The sequence below is a fragment of the Chanodichthys erythropterus genome, chromosome 6 (genome assembly GCF_024489055.1).
Source record: "Chanodichthys erythropterus isolate Z2021 chromosome 6, ASM2448905v1, whole genome shotgun sequence".
Taxonomy (NCBI): Eukaryota; Metazoa; Chordata; class Actinopteri; order Cypriniformes; family Xenocyprididae; genus Chanodichthys; species Chanodichthys erythropterus.
The window spans coordinates 35,649,175-35,669,611 of NC_090226.1; the positions used below are offsets into that span (position 1 = coordinate 35,649,175).

At 40.7% G+C, this 20,437-nt stretch overlaps 1 protein-coding gene across 1 annotated transcript in view; it reads left to right on the forward strand.

The window, feature by feature from the left end:
* phactr3b (phosphatase and actin regulator 3b) overlaps positions 1-20,437 on the forward strand; it is a 46,874-nt gene continuing 26,437 nt past the window's right edge. Inside the window, exons 1-5 of the mRNA XM_067387593.1 lie at positions 1-84; positions 9,759-9,768; positions 18,304-18,465; positions 19,321-19,395; positions 19,572-19,721. Of these exons, the coding sequence (XP_067243694.1) occupies positions 1-84; positions 9,759-9,768; positions 18,304-18,465; positions 19,321-19,395; positions 19,572-19,721 (481 nt within the window). The remainder of the gene's footprint in view (positions 85-9,758; positions 9,769-18,303; positions 18,466-19,320; positions 19,396-19,571; positions 19,722-20,437) is intronic.

The following is a 20,437-nucleotide window of genomic DNA, read 5'->3' on the forward strand; positions in this document are numbered from 1 at the left end:
ATGGCCACATCAGATGGATCAGAAGATTGCGTTGTGCAGAGAGGAAGATCTCGAAGTGACCCGAGCATCATTACCGACACGCGTGTCGTTTATACGAACAGCACAGGTGAGTGAATGTATAGACACACATATATCTGTTTACTGCATAGATATCTGCGGGGGAGAGTTAGATAGGCATGACTGGCATGATGTCTGTGCACACATGCATGATGAAGATGAAGCGCATCATGTAGATCGTGTTGATCAGGGTTCGTGGTGCTGATGCTGCGGTGACGCGCAGGGCTTCCCCGTGACTGATGGATCTGCAGATGAGGAGCTCGTGTCAGTGTAAACCTGTGTTTTACCTCCAGTGTCCTCTGCATTTACCCAGCAGCTGTGAATCACTGACCTCTACATTGAGGGATATACAGTAAAGTGTGATTCATGCTGCAGTAGAAGGACGAAGGATGAGCGTCATTATTTCAAGTTGTAACAAAGTGTTTGCAATGGCTTCATTAGAGTGGATGAATGCAATTATCCAGGACAGGCCCAATCTATCACAAAGATCCTTTACAATCTTACAATTGTTGAGAGTTTTTCATTAGTAAAAGCTCTTGGTTGTTGCTGGTGGTGAAAAGGCATTTTGTGTTTGATTTATTTATTGTGTAGCTCTGCATCAGTGTCTATCAGAGCGTGGAAACTGAGCGGCTGAAGTGGGATTAGAGATTGAAATGTGTTAAAAGCTGTTTGTTTGGACACAGACAGGTGCTGAACATTTATCCTTGGATTAGAGCCGATCACACTGTCCTGTAATGCATGTTGACACACTGCTCACTGAACTGATGCACACTTTCCTAAACGATCAGAGTTATATGACTGCTGGATCATGTGACGCTGATGTCACTTAAATGTCAAGAGAAACTGCCGTACTGAGAGTCTGGAAAACACACTGCGAAACAGAAGTGTTGAATGTGTGCTTGTACTGTACTTCAAATCTTAAAATTATATATATATTTTTTTAAATTCACTTGAAGACATAATATTAATGAAATAAAAGGCCACTTAAGTGTATTTAAAGACAGTCCACCTTCATGGCACTTTTAATGTAATATCAAGTTTAATGTTTTACTTGAAAGTATATTTTAAATCATTGTGTTTTAATAATCTAATAATCGATTTTAGATCTGTATCTTTATTGTTATCGTTATAGTTATTGCTCTCTGTGTGAACGAGCCTTAAAGCATTTAATATAAATTTAAACTATAATACATTTTCATTTAATTGCAATTAACATGCATTTAAGTGTCTGAAAACATTTAATTCAGTTCACACTTAAGCATATTATTTCCATAATAAGGATTCTTTTTAAAAATATGCTAAAGTGTGTTTTGTTTTACTTGTTGTTACTGTGATTGTCTTTATGCAACAAGTTTTGAAAGAACTGATCTCTGGATTAGCTGAATTTCACCCGGTCACTGGCTTCAAATCTCCTTTCATGAACTTCTGCAGCTCAGCTGGTGTAAAAACTGTTTTATCACATAACCTAACATGTACTCCATGTAGAAACATCTAAATATACTGTTTTTTTAAAAAGTTAAATTCAACATGACTATATTAGAGTCGTTTTAAAGCTCAAACTGCACATTTTTACTCTTACGGTGGTGCTTGCAATGATAAAAACATTAAAAGCCTGTTAGCTGCTGTAAACAAAGCAAAATGTAGATCTTTGGAAGATACTCAACAGTTTTATTTGGCTTAATATAATCTTGGCCTCGAGTACTACAACACTTGTTAAAGTGTATCTATAACGCTCCTTTCTCAAGATGTAATATCAGTCTCTGGTGTCTCCAGAATGTGTGTGTGAAGTTTCAGCTCAAAATCCCCCACAGATCATTTATTATAGCTTGTCAAATTTGCCTCTATTTGGCTGTGAGCAAAAACACGCCGTTTTTGTGTGTGTCCCTTTAAATGCAAATGAGCTGCTGCTCCAGAAGAGGGCGGAGCTTTAACAGCTCAACAACAACAAAGCTGGAGAATCTCACGCAGCCAAAATGAGGAAAGTGTTCAGCCTTACATTGTTCAAACCGGAGTCGACACTGATGGAGAGACTCAGGAAGAAGTTACAACTTTTAGACGTTTCTGAATGGTTAGTGGATAAATTGATGTAGTTGCTGTGGAGTTGATTCAACTCATCCACTAGCATGTGCCGTCATGTTCATCTTTTGTGTTGAATTGATCCTCGTTTGTGAAGCAGTCCGGTGTAAAATGACGACATGTCAACAACACTCGACTACAACAACTCTTCCTCTTCTCTAAAGCAGCACAACATGGCCCCACCCCCTTTGTTACGTATTATTGGAGGCGGGGTTTATGTAAATTTGTTTTTTTTAAAAGCTTGTTGTAGTCCTTACCAGCCATTTGCTGTAGTCCTTAAACAGACAATTCTGTAAAAGAAAATATCTCTCTTTGCATTGAACTTTGAGTGTCGTAACTTTGCAGATGTTGTTTATGATCAAACAGCAACATTACACACTAACTAAAGTTAAAAAAGTCAAATCATAATCAACCACCTCTTTAATATCGACATGAAAGAAAGTTGAGCTGGTCTTTTCTTCTCTATTGTGTCGTATATCCGAGTGAAACGCTTCTCAAACAAGAACAAATGTAGGGCGGGGCTTGATTGTGTCTGTGAGGAATTGATTGGATGGTTGTGGTTTGCTATTGGTGGATCTCATGTGAGTGACAGGTTGCCCCGCCCTCATCATCAGAGAAGAGATGCAACTTCCAGTAAAATTAAAAACACTGGACAGTATGTGCTTTTTAGATGTGAGAAGTTTTTTTTCCCTCGAAAGACACATATAATCGTGTCAATGCACAGCAGAATATTGGCAGTGTGCTGCATAACAAAATGCGACATGACGGTGACGCCACTGGCCAAACTCTCTCCTCTCCTTCACTGTGAGAACGAAGGCTTTCATCCCTGCCGCACACCCACTGCGGCTTTGATCTCGCCTCTTGAGCTGCACTTGAGAAACAGAGCCAAAGCCCTCATTGGAGAAGACAGATACAGTACAGGAGAACGCTGAAAACAGGCCATGACACACATGGAGGTTTCCTAACTAGACAGCAGACGCATTTTGCATGTTTTGGCCGAACAGAAAGCGCTGCAGGAATGTTTAGGGTTGAAGAGGGAATCTATCTGCACAGATGAGCCCACACTAACTGACCGCTGACCCGTTAGTCACATGATCTCAATCAGTCATCAGTTTTCAGTGTTCAGTGTCGAGAGCTCTTCCTCCACAGCGAAGACTCTTTTAGAGTCGACTCCAGACTGACTCAAACAGGCCATGAACTGTGCTTTCCACTGACATTCACGTCTCAGATTGATTATCTGGGCAATGTCATATTGTCATGATTTCTGTGTATGTACTAGAGTACTGCAGGGAGGACGTATTTCTGTAGGCCAACATGCGGAAACAAGTTGCATTTTAGGCTCCGGTTCATCGTCCTGAAGTCAATGAGTTTTTTGTTAAATGCCTGAAATAAGGTCTCGAGATATTTTAAATAAAATACACCAGTAATACCCACTTATTTTTTAACAGGGAAAGTTCTGGCAAGGTTATGAACAAACGCAGCAAAATGTTCTTAGAACATATTTTTGTTATGAAAAAGCCTGTTCCTAACGAGGTTTGAGACTCCAGAGGTTGTCTGAGACGTTAAACATCAGCCGAACAGGTAAACTCATCGACTCACGAGACACTTTCACAGCCTGGTTGTGTTTATAATCACACTCTTGCACACTATCATAACTCACACTTTCAGGGAAAATGCTTTAACTGAAGACTGGAAGAAGCTCAATGTTGTGACGCTGAAGTTGCACGACACATTGCAGCAGTTTTTGCACCAAAAAAATCTGGTTGACATTTTTCGTTCCATACTGATGTTAGACCAGTATAAAATCTGTAAATGGTTAGTGTTTGGCTGGTCCCAGATCAGTATGAAGCTTTGCAGATCAGTCGCTCCAGGGTGTCTGGAGCTGGATTAACCGCTTCTCATTAACTATTGGATCAGTTTCAGCTTACATCAAAGACTACCCATGATTCTCCCTCACTTTCATTGGATAAGACTCTTAAATGTTCCACCGATTTTAGGACTATTAGATTAAGAACCCCCCCACCCCCATTTGTGTTCATGTTTTATTAATCAGCCATCTATATTTAGCCGTTGTAGGATTTTTACAGTGAATATTCAGAGCAGTGATTAATCCAGACTCGTAACCGCAGTGTTACAGACCGCCGGCTCCATTTCCCTCTGAAAGTACCAGCATATAAAGAAAGGGCAAGCAACACATTGAGTTAAAGTGGACCTATTATACAAAGTCTTGTTGTTTTTGTGCTCTACTAGATTGAATGTTGATTATTTTCCTCATATTCTCCATTGTTGCAGCTCCTCTCTTCCCAGTCTGTCAGTAACGCTCTGTTTACTTCCTGTCTCTATGAAGCCCCTCCTTCTGAAAAGCACAATGCGCTCTGATTGGTCGGCTGGAGCAGTGTGTTGTGACTGGTGTTTGGGAAATGTCCCGCCCCTTACCATAACCGCCAGTTTCAACACACTACTAACTAAGGCTGGACACACACTTGAAGATTTTAAGCCTGACTTGCATCCTCCAGCTATCTGGGGCTGCGGTCCGGTTCGAGGTTTGCCTCAACTGCTTTTTGTCCAAAAAATCCTCAATGGTGTGGTGTCATTACGGTTATTTTACTGCTGAACCTAAAATGACACATGGGACACCCTACAGTCATAGTGCACATGAAGTGTGCCGTTTGAGACGAGGCCGATTGCTCCACAAGTGATGTGCAGTTTAATGTTTCAACCACAGATGGCGATAGAGAGGCCATTCATAGTGCGGCTTGATAAAAGCGTCTTCTGAACGAATGTAAATGTTAATGATTGCATTAATGATTCTTGAATCTTTTTGACTGATCCATCACAAAGAACCTTCTCATTAAGATCATTAGGACACGTTCAGATTGGTCTCCGTGTTTCGCTGTAAGTTTGTTGTTGTTGCGTGCAACAGAAAGGTGTGTTGCTTATTGTGTTTATGTTGTTCTGCAGATTTGATCTCACATCACACCTTATTCAAACTCGCGCCTCAGATAATCATTTCCGACATTAGACTCAAATCAACATTTCATGTCCATGTATTTACCTTTGCTAAGTAACCATGTCATCGGTGGGATAGTGCTGGTCATTATCAAGATAATCAGGCTGTGTTAATAATATAATCCTCACCGTCTGTCGCTGTAGTTTGTGATAATGACTTTACTGCATGAAGGACTCCATCGCTCCACGTGTGTCACTGACCTCTGTTCTTAAAGCTGTGTACAGGAGGCTGGACATTAATAAATGAGAGTCCTGTGACATTATTTGAGGCATGCTGGGAAGTGTCAGAAAAAGCAGGCGCTCTAAAACAGGCACTTTCCTGCTGCTCCCCTGAGGACTGATAAAACCGTGCTAAAGAGGGAGGTTAAGAGACGAGAGGAGAACATTTCTACACTACTGCTGAGCCAGCAATTCATCAAGTCTGTCTGCGCCGTGAAACCCGCAGAAGTCCTCTGTACATCCTGAGCAATGACTGAGATCTGCAGGTGTGTTCGGTCAGATGGTGACGATGTGGACGCACTGGACGGCAGCAGAGGTCACAGAGCGCTGCGCTTCGGGCGATTTCTGCTGAAGGTCACCGATGACCCATCAGTCTTACCTGACCTTCGCTTTCACAGCATGTGTGTGCGCAGAGACATAATGCAGCAGTACGCTGCTTTACACTGTGAAAACATGATTTTACAAGAAAATACTAATTCAGTCTTTCTACTTTGTGAAATTTACTAGGGATGTGCCTATCTGATACTCAGTATTTGTATCTGCTCCGAAACTGCCATTCTTTGCCGGATCGGGAATCGGGAAACTATTCTGTGTTGTTGTTGTTGTTATAAGCCTCACTAAAGGCACAAAAACACTATAAAGCACCATCAAGTTTTCTTGCACTATAGTGTTCTGAAGCCGTAGTTTAATGTGAGCTACTGAAGAATATTTAAGTCATTAAATTCAAGTTCAGGTAAACTCTTCCCTCCAGTCACTCCATCAGCGTCTAAACTGCGTCACGTTCAGTTATGACAGTCAACACGATAAAGCTTTCTCCAAGATGATTCAGTGTTTCTACTGAGGTCTGAGGATTTACATAAAATTACTTTATCTTGAGTTTATTGCTGTTTCTAAATCATGTCATCGTTCTCCCGGGTGTCTGTCAGATCAGGACGCTGGAGTAGAGAATCGTGGAGTGAAGCGTTCTTCACACACTCAGTAACTGAAATTTTTCACTAAATGTTTAGATTTTATACAATTATTGTACTCATGATGAACGTTTGCTGCTCAATTATCCGCTAACCTAGCTTACAACAGTATTTTTGTCATAGATTTAGATTTTTTTTTCATTTGTTGTTTTTCTTTATAATGATGTTGTCTGTATTTAGTATTGTATTTAAAGTGCACCTTTCATGTGGTGTGTGTGAATGAAAACATCCTGCAAAGTTTTAAATCTGAAAGTGCACCGGATATATAAAGTTATTGTCTCTCAAAGTAAGAGTTGATATTCTTATTTTAACAAAGTATTAACACAATTTATGATACAGTCAATCGACTATAGTGTTTATACTCAGTTTTTTATGTAAATCATTAATGAATATTTTCGATTGACTGGCCGTCCATCCAGGATATTTTAAATGTCCCGTAACCCTACATAGGACGAGCGGTTTGGAAAATGGATGAATGAAGAAGAAAATATATTCACAAATAAACTTGAATTAGTCCACATTAATCTTAAAATAGTAAAGTAATCAAGAAGCTTTCCAGTCCGAGATAAATGTCAAATGTGATCGGAAGCAAATTCATTCATTTTTATTCTTGTATGGTGAAGTAAAGCCTGTTGAAAGTGTTTTGCTGTGTCACACCGTGCTGTTCTCCGCTCTGGATCAGTGTAATCCGTCACGCTGACAGCAGTGTGTGTGAAACTCAATACACAGCCTTGTAGTCCAGCTCCAGCGCTGACTTCTCCAGTACCACGCAGAGATTTCCCTGTCTTCCCAAGTTCAGCACCTCGACGTCAGAGTTGTGATACGACTGTCAGCCGGTCGATTCCCAGGACTCTGTAACACCTCACTCCCATTGGCTGGTTTGGATGAGTGGCAGGGGAAGGCGGGAGCTAGCTGGAGCTTGAAAGAGAAAGTGGGAGTGTTTGTTTTTGCTCTGAGCAGCTTGCAAAAGCAGGCTTGAGAGAGCAGAGTGATGATGAACTGAAGCCGTCACTCAAGACACTCCACACTTCATTAAATCCACATTTGCACACGCCGCCGGAGAGCAGATTAGCTCAAACGCCAACAACTCTCCAGAAACCAGACTGACACGGGCTGTCTCAGGACACACACCGGTCAGCATGAACCAACGGATGCAAAACAAACCACAACAATGGGCTATGATAGAAAAGAAGGTGGGAAATACAGTTAAATGCAAATAATAAATGCATCTGTAAAATCAGATTGGAAATCGCCTCCAGACGTGGTCTGAATCAGATTTGAAGAAGAAAAAAACATCAGATTTTGTGTGTTTTTTTGCCGTCCAGACTTTCAAAAACCCATTGCAGAAAATCAGATTTTTTCTGGCAGTCTGAACATGACCTAAGAAACTTTGCAGCTTCATGTCAGTTAACTCTCATTACAGTATTGTAGACTGTTAGGTTAGAGGTCGAGTTAGTAGAAGAAGTTGACATGTAGAACGTCTGTTCAGGAGCGTCAATGTAAATGTATTCGCACACTACAGAGTCTTATTGTAAGGGAATCTTTGTTGACTTTTGTTATCTGTTTTGGTACTGCATTGGGTCACCACTCGATGGCCAATGTAAGTCCTGAAACAAAACCAGCTGAGAGTCACAGAACATCCCATAAGGTCATGTGTGTTTGGGGGTTGGGTTTACTGACCTCCATAGGGAGCCCCATATGTCGCTCAGTCCTATGTTCTGCTTTATCTCCATGCCATGCTAATGTGAAACAGCCCTGAGGGAGCGCGGTTAAGAGCTTCATCCATGCGCTCCTCACTGCTGCTCGTGTCTTTATGAATGATTCACGCATTGACCTAAATGCTTGCAGAACTGAATAACACCAAAATACACACATGGAACAAACACGCCCACCTGATCCTCCTCCAACTGTACGAGATCCTGCTGTATGACAAGCCTCCTGAATGAACACATTAAGTCGTTTTGGTGCATGCACACATATATCAGAGAGAAATCACGGTGACGCATCATATGTTGAGCCATACGGCATGTTTTGCGTTTGGACTGGAGAGATTTTTCCTGATTTTGGGAGGTAATTAGAGCAGCACGCTGACGGATCTGCCGCTCACCCACACATCAAAGGAAGCGGCAGAGAAAAACATCCCGCTCGGAGAGAGGTCACGAGTCACGCCTCATCTCAGCCCCGTGACGCGCTCTATTCAGACAACATACAAGTGATTTTCATGCTTTCAATGTTCATTATGGATTTCAATCCTTACAGGCAACAGCAAAATCCACTCGTAAAATATGACAGACTGTTTAAATGTGTGCAGTAAATGTCATCAAACCCTTCTGAAAAACAAGCACACTTTTGCACAATTTATAAAAGTGTACTTATTATTTAAATAATATCCTTAAAAAGAATATACTGAAGTGTGAACTGAATGTAATGTTTTGGACACTTAATTGCATGTTATTTAAAATTAAATTAAAATGTATAAATGCAATTAGGTTCTTAAGCGTGTTTATATGACCCACTAAAGTAGGACTTACATTATGTAGCCTGAAGTACATCTTAATGTGTAAGTTAATTATTAATATGATTGTCTTTGAAATATGATTAAAGTGTGCTGCCGAATGGACTGATGGTAAACTAATGTCAATTCAATTGAAACTTGTATGCCATGTATTTAAATACATTTGTAATTAAGCATTTGAAGAACACACAGGTCTGGTTTCACAGACAGGGCTTAGATTAAACCAGGATTAGATCTTAGTTCAATTAGGACATTTAAGTAGTTTATAAAGAACATTACTAGTGTTCATCTTTAGATAAAACGATCACGCTGACATATTTTAAGATAAATCAGTGCACGTTTCTTTCAGTTAAAACAGCTCAAACATGAATTAAACCTGTCTGTGAAATTCTGTCATTTTCGTATTGCCACTAGATGGCACAGGCTGACAGGTCCTTAATCACATCATTCTCTATAGGCACAGCTGATTGGTTCGTGCTGTTTCAGCAGCCAATGAGCTCGCTGATCACCTGCAGCAGCCCTCCACCCTCCCCAGCTCCACCTGCTGCAGGTCACTCATGTGTGCAGCGTCTCGTCTGTGTATTGGCAGTAGCAAGTCCTTTGTGTAAACGAACTATAATAGCTAATCTGACATTAATTGTGATCACCACTTGCTCACAGCGTCATTAACAACAGGGTTTTGGACCAACATGGTTAAAGTGATCTTGTTACTACAGTTTTGGGAAACTAACTAGTGAAGTGTTATTCATTTAAATTCATTTTTACCTAAGATGCAATGAAGTTGTATATGTCTCTTATTTCAAATCAAGGTGATTGGATCTCCAATGCATTTGGCACTTACATCATTCTGCTGTCTCAGACGTGGTGTAGATAAATGGAGAGCGTCCCATAGACTTTCCCAAACAGAAACCGAGAGTGTTCCTGGTGTTCCTCCGCTGCGGTTCAGACATCCTCAGGGATTCAGCTGCTGAATGACACTTGTGTTACGCTCATGACAGCAGTTGTTAGCTTCAGACTGCTTAGATTTGATTCGTTTCACTACAGCGAGTCACTGCCTAAATCCTCGACTGCAGTCAAAATGTGCTGCATGCACTTCAGTATATTCACAGAAAACATTGTTAATGATTTCAGTATCGTATCAGGCACTGTAATGCTTTGTGTTTGAGCGGTTTGCTGCAGTGGCACATAAAGATTTCATAAGAGTCCTGTTCTCTTTGTCTGTCAGAAGGTCTGGCCTGTGGAAGTGCATTGAGTGTCTGATGGTCATTAGTCATTCTCTGTGTTCAGACGCTGTACAGCTCACTCTCAGAGCTGCCTACACTTCCCGACCTGTGGCGGTTTATCCGTCTCGGAGGAATCCCTCTGCTCTTTCTCATTACCACACATCAGACCGTACAGCTCTTCTGGTGGAGCTCAGATAATATATGTCTTTATTTAGCATGATTTAAGATTGACGATCTTAAAGATGACCAAGATGACAATCTTAAATCTTGAACAATCTTTGAAGATTACCTTTTATAGATTATTGTAATCAAATATTAAAGGGTTAGTTCACCCAAAAATGTAATTTCTGTCATAAATTACTCTCCCTCTCCCAATGATGCACTTAACCCCGGTTTCACAGACAGGCTTAATCTAGTCCCAGACTAAAATACACATTTGAGCTGTTTTAACTGAAAGAAACTTGCATAGATTTATCTTAAAATATATTAGTGAGATTGTCTCAAGATGAACACCAAATAAAAGCTACTTAAATGTCCTAACTGAAGTAAGATGTAATCCTGGTTTAATCTAAGTCCTGTCTGTGAAACCGGGCCATAGTCTTGCTTCGCTTAGCGTTCACACTGTCATTTTTAACACCGAACCGAAAGATAAAACTATAAATAAAACTTTATTAAAACTAAAAAACAGCTTTTATGACGTATATTTCATGACGGAACATCCAAAACAACGCTGTGAGTTGACATCGAGCGTGTGTGTGTGTGTGTGTGTGTGTGTGTGTGTGTGTGTGATGGTGTTTAGACCAGCTGAGAACTCATGAAGAGCTTCTGAAAGGAAGTCAAAACAGCAGGATTCCCTCCGTTACACACAAACAAAGATCTGAGACGGCATTTCCAACACCTGAAATGAACATGAGCAACATATGATGAGAAAAAACATCTTTTTTAGGGTCACATGTTGTGACATCACGTCCTGTTTTGGGTTTGTTTAGATGTCTTTGTTCTGTGTTGTGTTCATATTTCAGTCGAGTTCGTTTGGAAGCGATCGAGAGCGTCTTCTCAGGGTCTCGGTCCGATGGTTTGGGTCTGGTGTCAGCGTTCACACAGACGTCAGCACAACTGAATTCCCAGCGCCAGAAAGACAGGAAAAAGAAAACGATTTCCCTCTTACATCAGTGAACTCAGTGCCTGAATAATTAATGCGAAATGTAAACACCATTGCTGTGGTGTCTGCCGACAGTATGGACCATAAATATTTTGTATTCTATATGTTTAAAGTGCTGTTTTAGCACAGAGAAAAATCAATCATAGAGCACTTTGCAGTTGTACTGTACACGTCTGAAGCTTTGATTCATGCCGATGTTGTCGAGTCTGTTCCCGTGAGCCTGAACACTGAAGACTTTAAACCGCATTCATGCTGCACCGACCGCAATCGATCGCGTCTGTAATACGATATTTCTAAATATTGACTGATCTCCATTACCAGTCCTCAGAGAAGGAGACGCTTTCTCTCTTTAATGAGGTGTTATCTCCTCGCTCTGGGGACGTTCTGGTTAACTTCACTTCATCCGGATCATGGTTCATTTTCATATTGGTTCTGAAAACAAGAAGAGAATTTGATTTTGATTGCTGTCACAATAAACAATCAGATAAATGAGACTTGTTCCATGGGACTGCTATTATATGGCCAATTTATGGACAGATCAATTTGATGAAACATTTAAAAAGTGGACCACAACTAATCAATTTTACATCATGACCTATTTGTGTTGCCAATTTGTTAACAAGCCCATGAAAGCTCATGAAGAGAGATGGAAGGCAGAAAACAAACCTCTCGACATTTGCCTGTACTTCATCAGCCTCTCGTCGGCTCTGTTCAGCTGCTTCAGTGATCTATCTGTGATGATGATGATGATGATGATGATGGACAGAGAAAATCTGCTGTCTGTCCAAACCTGTGGGACTCTCTTTGAATTCTGATATTAAAGGGTTAGTTCACCAAAAAATGTGTCATTAATTACTCTCCCTCATGTCGCTCCACACCCGTAAGACCTTCGTTCATCTTCAGAACACAAATTAAGATATTTTTGATGAAATCCGAGACTCGTCCATAGACAGCAATATAATCAACACTTTCAAGGTCCAGAAAGGAACTAAAGACATCGTTAAAACAGTCATGTGACTGCAGTGGATTAACCTTAATGTTATGAAGAGACGAGAATACTTTTGTGCGCAAAAACAAAAAAAATAACGACTTTATTCAACAATATCTTCTGTGTCGTTCCCATACGGTGTTTACATCCATCTCTTCTACATCAGAACGGCGACTCATTATTGGCCGGCGTCACACAAATGCTTTGTGCTGATCACGTGACCAGCTTTGGCCAATACTGAGCCGGCATTCGGAAATAAACACGGAAGCTCTGCAACGTAAATGGCATATGAGAATTGATCCACTGCAGTCACGTGACTGTTTTAACGATGTCTTTAGTTCCTTTCTGGATTATATTGGATTATATTGCTGTCTATGGAGGAGTCACAAACCTCTCAGATTTCATAAAAAATATCTTAATTTGTGTTCTGAAGATGAACGAAGGTCTTACGGGTGTGGAACGACATGAGGGAGAGTAATTAATGACAGAAATTACATTTTTGGGTGAACTAACCCTTTATTAATGCCATCATCTCTTTTCAGAATGATTCGTGTCTCAGCAGTAATTCAGGAGTCATGTGACGCGTGTCCATCAGATCTCAGTAGTGTTAGTGTGATCATGTGAGGATCTGAACATGCTTTCAGAATCAATCCCATGTGACCTAGAGAAGAGCTTCTGTGTTCACTCATCATGAGATGTAGTGGCTAGTTGGGTTATATCCCATCCAAACCAACGCTTTTCTTTTCTTTGTCTTCTTATAATTAATGATTACTTCATATAGTGTGAAAACGCTCCACTGTACATCACTGATTTAAATGATCTGTTGCTTTTCTTTCTTTCTTTTCTTTAGTCATGGCCAATAATGGTGTAAATGTTGAACAGCTCTGTTGTAGCCAAGACTTTAAGGAATGTGCCAAAAATCGTCTTTCATAATTAAAGGTTAGTTGGTTAGTCTACACTGTGGATATTCTCCTCGTCACATTCACATCATCCTCTCTCTGCACATGCCTGCGTTTTTCCTTCAAATAATAGTTTTTACAGCATCTTTCTGTCATTTAATTAGTTTGCATTGACAGTATTCAGTGACGTTCAGTGCGTCTCGTGGGTAGTGTGCAGTTAATCTTAGACACAGAAACACATGTAATGTTCTTCATGAATATGTCTATAATAAAGTTGTGTCAGTGCTGTAAATGTGATCTACAGCAAGCTGGACGAGTGAAAGCGGCTTACCATCGAGTGTCTAATGTCACTTATTAATATTCTTACTTCAGAAACATATTGCTAGACTGCTGCATTATATGCAAAAAGCGTATTATGTGTGTGTGTGTGTGTGTGTGTGTGTGTGTGTGTGTGTGTGTGTGTGTGTGTGTGTGTGTGTGTGTGTGTGTGTGTGTGTGTGTGTGTGTGTGTGTGTGTGTGTGTGTGTGTGTGTACTTGTTTATATTACATTGTGGGGACCAAATGTCCCCATGATGTAATATAAACCTGAGTTCACCTACATCGTGGGGACCAGCCAGTGGTCCCCACAATGTAAATGGGTTTATAAATCATATAGAATGAGTTTTTGTGAAAAAGTAAAAGTTTGCACAGTTTCCTGTGAGGGTTAGGTTTAGGGGTAGGGGCAGGGTAGGGGGATAGAATGTACAGTTTGTTCAGTGTAAAATGCATTGAAGTCTATGGAAAGTCCCCACAATTCACAAAAACAAACGTGTGTGTGTGTGTGTGTGTGAGTGTGTGTGTGTGTGTGTGTGTGTGTGTGTGTGTGTGTGTGTGTGTGTGTGTGTGTGTGTGTGTGTGTGTGTGTGTGCGGCGTGGAGGATGTGAACCTGGATTCATGAGAAACACTCGTCTGTATCGGCTGCTGTCGGTTTATTTTCTCCAGTCTGATAACAGAAGAGGTCAGATGTGAAGAAACAGTCAAACGTGCCGATGACAGAGAGAGAGAGGGAGAGAGAGAGAGGAACACGCCGGATCACCTTCAGGGAAAGCCATCATTTGGGGTTTACACTAGATTTTTCCATGCATATGTCTTGATGTACGTTTACACACGATGCATTGATGCTCAGCATCCCATGATGGATTTTTCAAAACAACATCTAGCAATTATAAATAGAGGGATGCTCGCCTCCGATTGGCTCTCGTGGGTTTCTAGTCGCTCTGCGTGGCAACAGCCTCCCCGTCCACCCAGCAACCCCCGTTAGTGATGCTGCGCCTCCGAGGGGCTGCGCTGCACATCCGGAGGAGTAACCATGGCAACGGCGCTCTGACCCCAGCTCGTGCTGTAGCTGCAGAAACCGAACGGCTTGACCTGGATTCTGCACCGCTGCTTCAGTAAGACACCAACAGCTGACCTGCTTTACCTCGTCTGGCTCCGTCGGATCGCTCACACATCCTCTGCTGAGCTTCACACGAGCTCTTATATAACTGCATTACATTAATGCGCAGTTTGCTCTGCATAATACGCAGCACAGCGTCGATCTGAGCTACACAACCCGTGACTTTCTTAGACTGGATAATTGTAGACAAAGGCGCTCTTTTCATCTGGATAGTTCAGCAGGTGAGCTGGAGGAGACGAGTTCCTTCACTGATATTACAGTCACTCCAGCAGAACACAACATCACACTTCTGAGACGATTGATGTGTTTCAATGACCACCCTCAGCATCTGGTGAAATAATAAATGCAGTAAATGCAATTTTGTTTGGTCTTTGATATTCATTTCAAGTTAGTTTCAGAGCAGTTTCTCAGAACTGATCCATCATCAGTGCTGTACAGTATTTGAGTAAATGTAATTAGTTACTGTACTTCAGTATATTTATGGCTATTATTTACTGATTATCAAAGATATTGGCAACTTTTACTCTCCACTTGACTACATTTTTGAAGGAGTTTATATATACTCTTCTGTGATGAAGTTACTCTGGATCAACACCTAACTTTTTCTGCTGCAGTTATTTCTGCTATAAAGAAGTGATATCGCCATCTACAGGCCACTGAAGGTACTTTATCTTGTGCTTTTTGCCATTAATCACTCAAACTCGTCAGCAAGAGTACTTTACATGAATGAGAGCAGGTTGTTGCTGATTCGCAGGTGTTTCACTGATGAGAGGAGGTCATGATGAGGCCCAGCAGACTTGAGTGATTGTAGACGTTTAAAGGGTTAGTTCACCCAAAAATGACATTTCTGTCATTAATTACTCACCCTCATGCCGTTCCACACCCATAAGACCTTCGTTCATCTTCAGAACACAAATTAAGATAATATTTTTGATGAAATCTGAGAGGTTTCAGTCCCTCCATTAACAGCTACACCACTGACACTGTGACTCTTGATGGTGAGTAAATGATGACAGAATTTTCATTGTTGGGTGAACTGTCCCTTTAAGAGGCTGCTGCGTCGACCTTGATTTATTTCAATATTGAAGTGTTGAGTTTTATTTTGATTTTAGAAAATAAATGTGATGGCTCTCCTCACAAATCAGCTGTTTCTTGTATTTAGGGTTAGTATACTTCAGTACTGTTGAAATCAGATACTCTCACGTCGCATTGGAATTGATGTCTGTACCTTGTAATGGAGTAACTTTTACTGTAAGGTATCTATACTTTTACTCAAGTGTGATTTTCAGCTGTATCTGTATCTGTCTTACCAATTGCCATCCTGTTTTCCCCTCCGGGGCAGTTTTTGTTTTATTTTTTATTAGTTCTGGCCACATCCCGTCATCCGCACCTGACATGTACGATCAGCTTACGACACTAGTGATGTTCTGCCTTAAGAACTAATGGTGTGACCGAATTAGTACACAAAATAGTTAGTAGATCCTCTAGTATGGCAGATGCAAACCAGGACGGCAACTTATATAAACACATTATAGATGATTTTACGTCCATCACGATTCCTTCTGATTTAAACAGGTGTTGTTATTGTTGTTTTTTCACTTTCGTGTGTTTAGGTGTGACAATCGGAAGAAACAGACAGAGATAGAAGCTCTCGGCACTGCCCACGGTTCATCTGCACTCCTCCGGAGGTGTCGGCTCTCCGCCGCAGCCAGACTGTGTGGGCAGAGACTGCTTCTATTCCTGCTGCGGCGCAGGGTTCGAGCTCTTACCGGAGACGCAGTCATGGGTTTGATGGGGTTCGGACAGATTAATGCAGTGGCAGCCTGTCTGATAGATCGATGTGTAGAAGTGGATCTGAAGCTTCACTCAGCTGTCAGTGAACCAGGAGCAGTTTGTGTCTTGAGTTGCAGGTGAATCGAAGCTGACTTGATTTCTGTGAGTAATACTGGATTGTCTTGTAAAGTGCACATATTAAGCTTTTTCACATATTCCCTATCATGTATAGGGTGTGATTGAGCTGTTTGTGAATGTAAAAGATCTGCAAAGATTCAAAGTTTTTTTTGTCTCCTAAAAGAAAGAATCACTGTAGTTGTATCTGAGACTGGAAGAGTTTGGTTCGTGTCGTTCATGTCGAGAAGACGCTGTTTTCTGCTGAGATTGATACGGTAAAACCGACGCCGTCGTTACTGTTCGTATCACTGTGAGATTCAGATATGATAATGAGCGTTTGGTTTCTGACCAATCACAGCAGAGCAGCTCTCAGAAAGGCGGGGTTTAGAGAGACCGAATCCTTGATGGAAGCGTTTCAGACACTGAGAGAAAAGAGCTGATGCTGCAGTGGATATTATGAGAGAATTAAAGTGTTTTTGATCCTGGATGAATGTGAACCTGTTGTAGGAGACGAGAAACAACATTACAAACCTTTAAAACAGCATAATAGCTCAGTTTAAAACAGTCATTTGTTTGTGTCGGCGCAGACCGTGTGAGACAGACATGATGCAGCTCTGTGTCTCCTGCTGTTTGTCTTATTCACCTGTGTAAAAGTCTTGTCATGTGACTGCAGTAAAACCAATGGAATTTGGCATAATTAGCACCAAACCTGGTTCAGTGTTTTCATACAGCAAGTCTGAAAATGTGCAAAAGTGAATAAGAAAGGGCCAGATTTCTGAGAATATCAATTTCAGTCTCTTCCTCTTGCAGTGCTGTTGTGTGTCATGTGTGTTGAATGACTTGACAATAACATGCTACTTTTGTGGGGGTCATCAGTATCCATCTTCATTCAACTTTAATTTTAATTAAATGGAAAAGAGCAGCATAAACATTCATCAAAGTTTCTCTTTTTGTGCTCTTTGGAAGGGAGAACATCATTCAGGTTTCGTAGGCTTGAGCTTGAGTAAATAACAACAGAACTTTATCTGTTTATCTTTTGAATTAAAGCTGATGTTTTGTGTCAGGGGAGATGACCCATGTGCTGTTCCACCTGGGTAAACAAATCATGTTGGCACAGCAAATGCTCACCCATGTGAGATTGGACCGAGGCCTTGCTGCTGTGTCAGACACCTTCAGTCCCGGCGGAGCATCACCGGCTCTCACAGCTGTTCTTATCGTCCGTCTCAGGTGCTCTGATGCCAGTCGACACTAAATACTGGTGTAAACGGCTCCAAAACACTTTGTGATGCAGTCAGGATATGTTTTCATGCACCCATAGGTTTGATGGCTCAATGTAAACACCTGAATCAAAATGTACAAAATATTTGCTAAAAAGCTCTTTTAACAAATGCTTCAGCTTTCTATTTATAAATCATCAAGGCAAAAAACGACAATTACACTGAACGCATTGACCCGCCCAGTTTGTTTGGAATTAATTGAATGCATATGTAAATGAATATGTGAATCAGACTGCAATGAATTAATGAATTGCAGTGAAAACAAACAGAACTTCTAGAACCTGAAATAGGACTGGATTCATTCACACCTACTCAAACCAGCTGCATTTTAAATGCTTAATTTAATGTTGAAGCCGTGTTCTTCTATCGGCCGCACTTGTGATGATTACTGTTGATTACTACAAAAAAACAAACAGAACAAAACATTTAGACTTGTCCTTAAGTTGGTAAAAATTGCAGCTGCATTAAAGTTCATATCTGCACACATGATTTTTGCTTGTTTTACAAACTGAGAGATGAGTCGACATTAGTTTCCGATGGAAACCTCCTCTGAGAAGATTTCTGCGTGTGTTTTGTGCTGTAGATGTGATGGATCCGCACAGATCGCTTCACTCCGGCTGTCTGGTGTCAGGGGTCCGAACGCCGCCCGTCCGCCGCAGCAGTAAGCTGGCCAGCCTGGGCCGCATCTTCAAACCCTGGAAGTGGAGGAAAAAGAAAAATGAAAAACTGAGACAGGGCTCTACAGGTGAGTTCAGAAACAAACATCAAAATGTTGAATAATAACTGTGATATTTATTTTATACAGTTGCTCAATAAACAAGAAATTAATTTTGAGTAACATATATTTTAGACATAATATTGCTTACTAATATAAGTTACTTTGTCTATATTTGTCAGTCAATGCTAATAATTTCTGAGCAGAATTGTACTGGTGATTTGTTTCTGAATGAATCAGAATCAGTTGAATGAATGATTCAGTGACTCACTCGTGAGGAATACTGAAAAATCCTCAGCTGTAATGAACAAACTGACTGACAGACAAGCGGAGGTGTAGTTGCTGAAAAGATATTTGTTTGTTTAGTTAAAATTATTTCTAAAAAATATTTATTATTAAAAATAATTGTATTTTTAATTTTTAATCTATTTAAAATTTGGTATTTAAGTATTTAAGTTTTTATTTATATAAAAATTATATGTATAATAATAATAATTATATTAATAATACATAATTAAATAAAATATTTATAGATTAAATGGTTAAATTTTATCACTACAGTAGTTTCAACAACTTTTCTAATCTTTTTTTTTTCGACCTGAAAAAAAAATATTGTAGAGCTTGACATAACTGTAAAATTAAGCTGAAATAATAAAAATGTCCTTGACATCAGTCTTTACTTATGACTTTTATTACAAATGAAGCTTGACTTTACAATAACAAACTGAATGAACTTCTTAATGGTGTTCATGTATTTTATACAATATCACTTTGATTTTGAAAGCTGTGATTTGTATAAATGATTGTTAGTATCTGTGCAGCAGCAGCATTGGAGACGGAAGTGTTGTGAGTTTGTGTTGAGTGCGATCTGTGTTTGATCCGCAGCGCTGGAGAGGAAAGTGCCCAGCAGGCAGAACCGTGAGGATCTTGTCAGGAAGGGGCTGGCGGAGGCTGGCATGGGTGAGAAAGCGCCACATCACGCTCTTCACTGCACCCACACTGCCAAACGCTCCTGCAGCGAACATGAACGACTGGAGCCAGATCAGCTCGTGCTGTTTGACCACCAGGAGAGTTGTGAGGTTTTTATGAGGAAGTGATCACAGCCCTTAAGACTGACCGGTTTCCCATGCTTACAGAGTCTGGCCTGGCCTGCGGAGGGAATACAGACGAGCCCGGAAGCCCCACGCTGGAGGATTCGGACGCAGAGGAGAGAGAGGACGAGCCCATGGCACCGCTGGCCAGCAACTCCGAGGATCTAGGATCTGATGAGGACAATCTGTCTACAGGTCAGGACTCGTGAACGCTTGGTCTTTTGTGAAACAGATGACAATAGAGTCAACGTGAAACTACAACCGAGGCTATTAACATCATCAATGCACATTCCTGACTGTATTTTTCCATTAGTCCAATAGTATTCCCAGCTAACAGGGAAGCTGATGTTCTGACAAGTTTCTCTCAAAGTTATGAACAGTAACATTAAAGTGCCCTCTTATGCTGTTTTAAAGGTTTCTAATGTTGTTTCTCGTCTCCTACAACAGATTTACTTTCATCCAAGATCAAAAACACTTTAAAGGTGCCGAAGAACATGTTTTCAAAAGATGTAATATAAGTCTTAAGTGTCCCCTGAATGTGTTTGTGAAGTTTCAGCTCAAAATACCCCATAGTTTTTTTTTTATTAATTTTTTTAACTGCTTATCATTATAAATGCGCCGATTCAAGGTACGCGGCCCCTTTAAATCTCGTGCTCCACGCCCCAAGAGCTCGCGCTTGCCTTAAACACCATGAACAAAGTTCACACAGCTAATATAACCCTCAAAATGGATCTGTAGTAAATCACTTATCAATGAGTAAACCCCACACCATTTTTTCCCAGTGCACATCCCGTCAAAAGCCTCTTCCAATCAATTCCCAGTGGATCAAATCAAGTCCTGTCTGACTTTTCTGTCTGTTTCAGAAATATGCATCATTAGGGAAGTAAAATAGGTTGTGGAGGCTGTTTCAT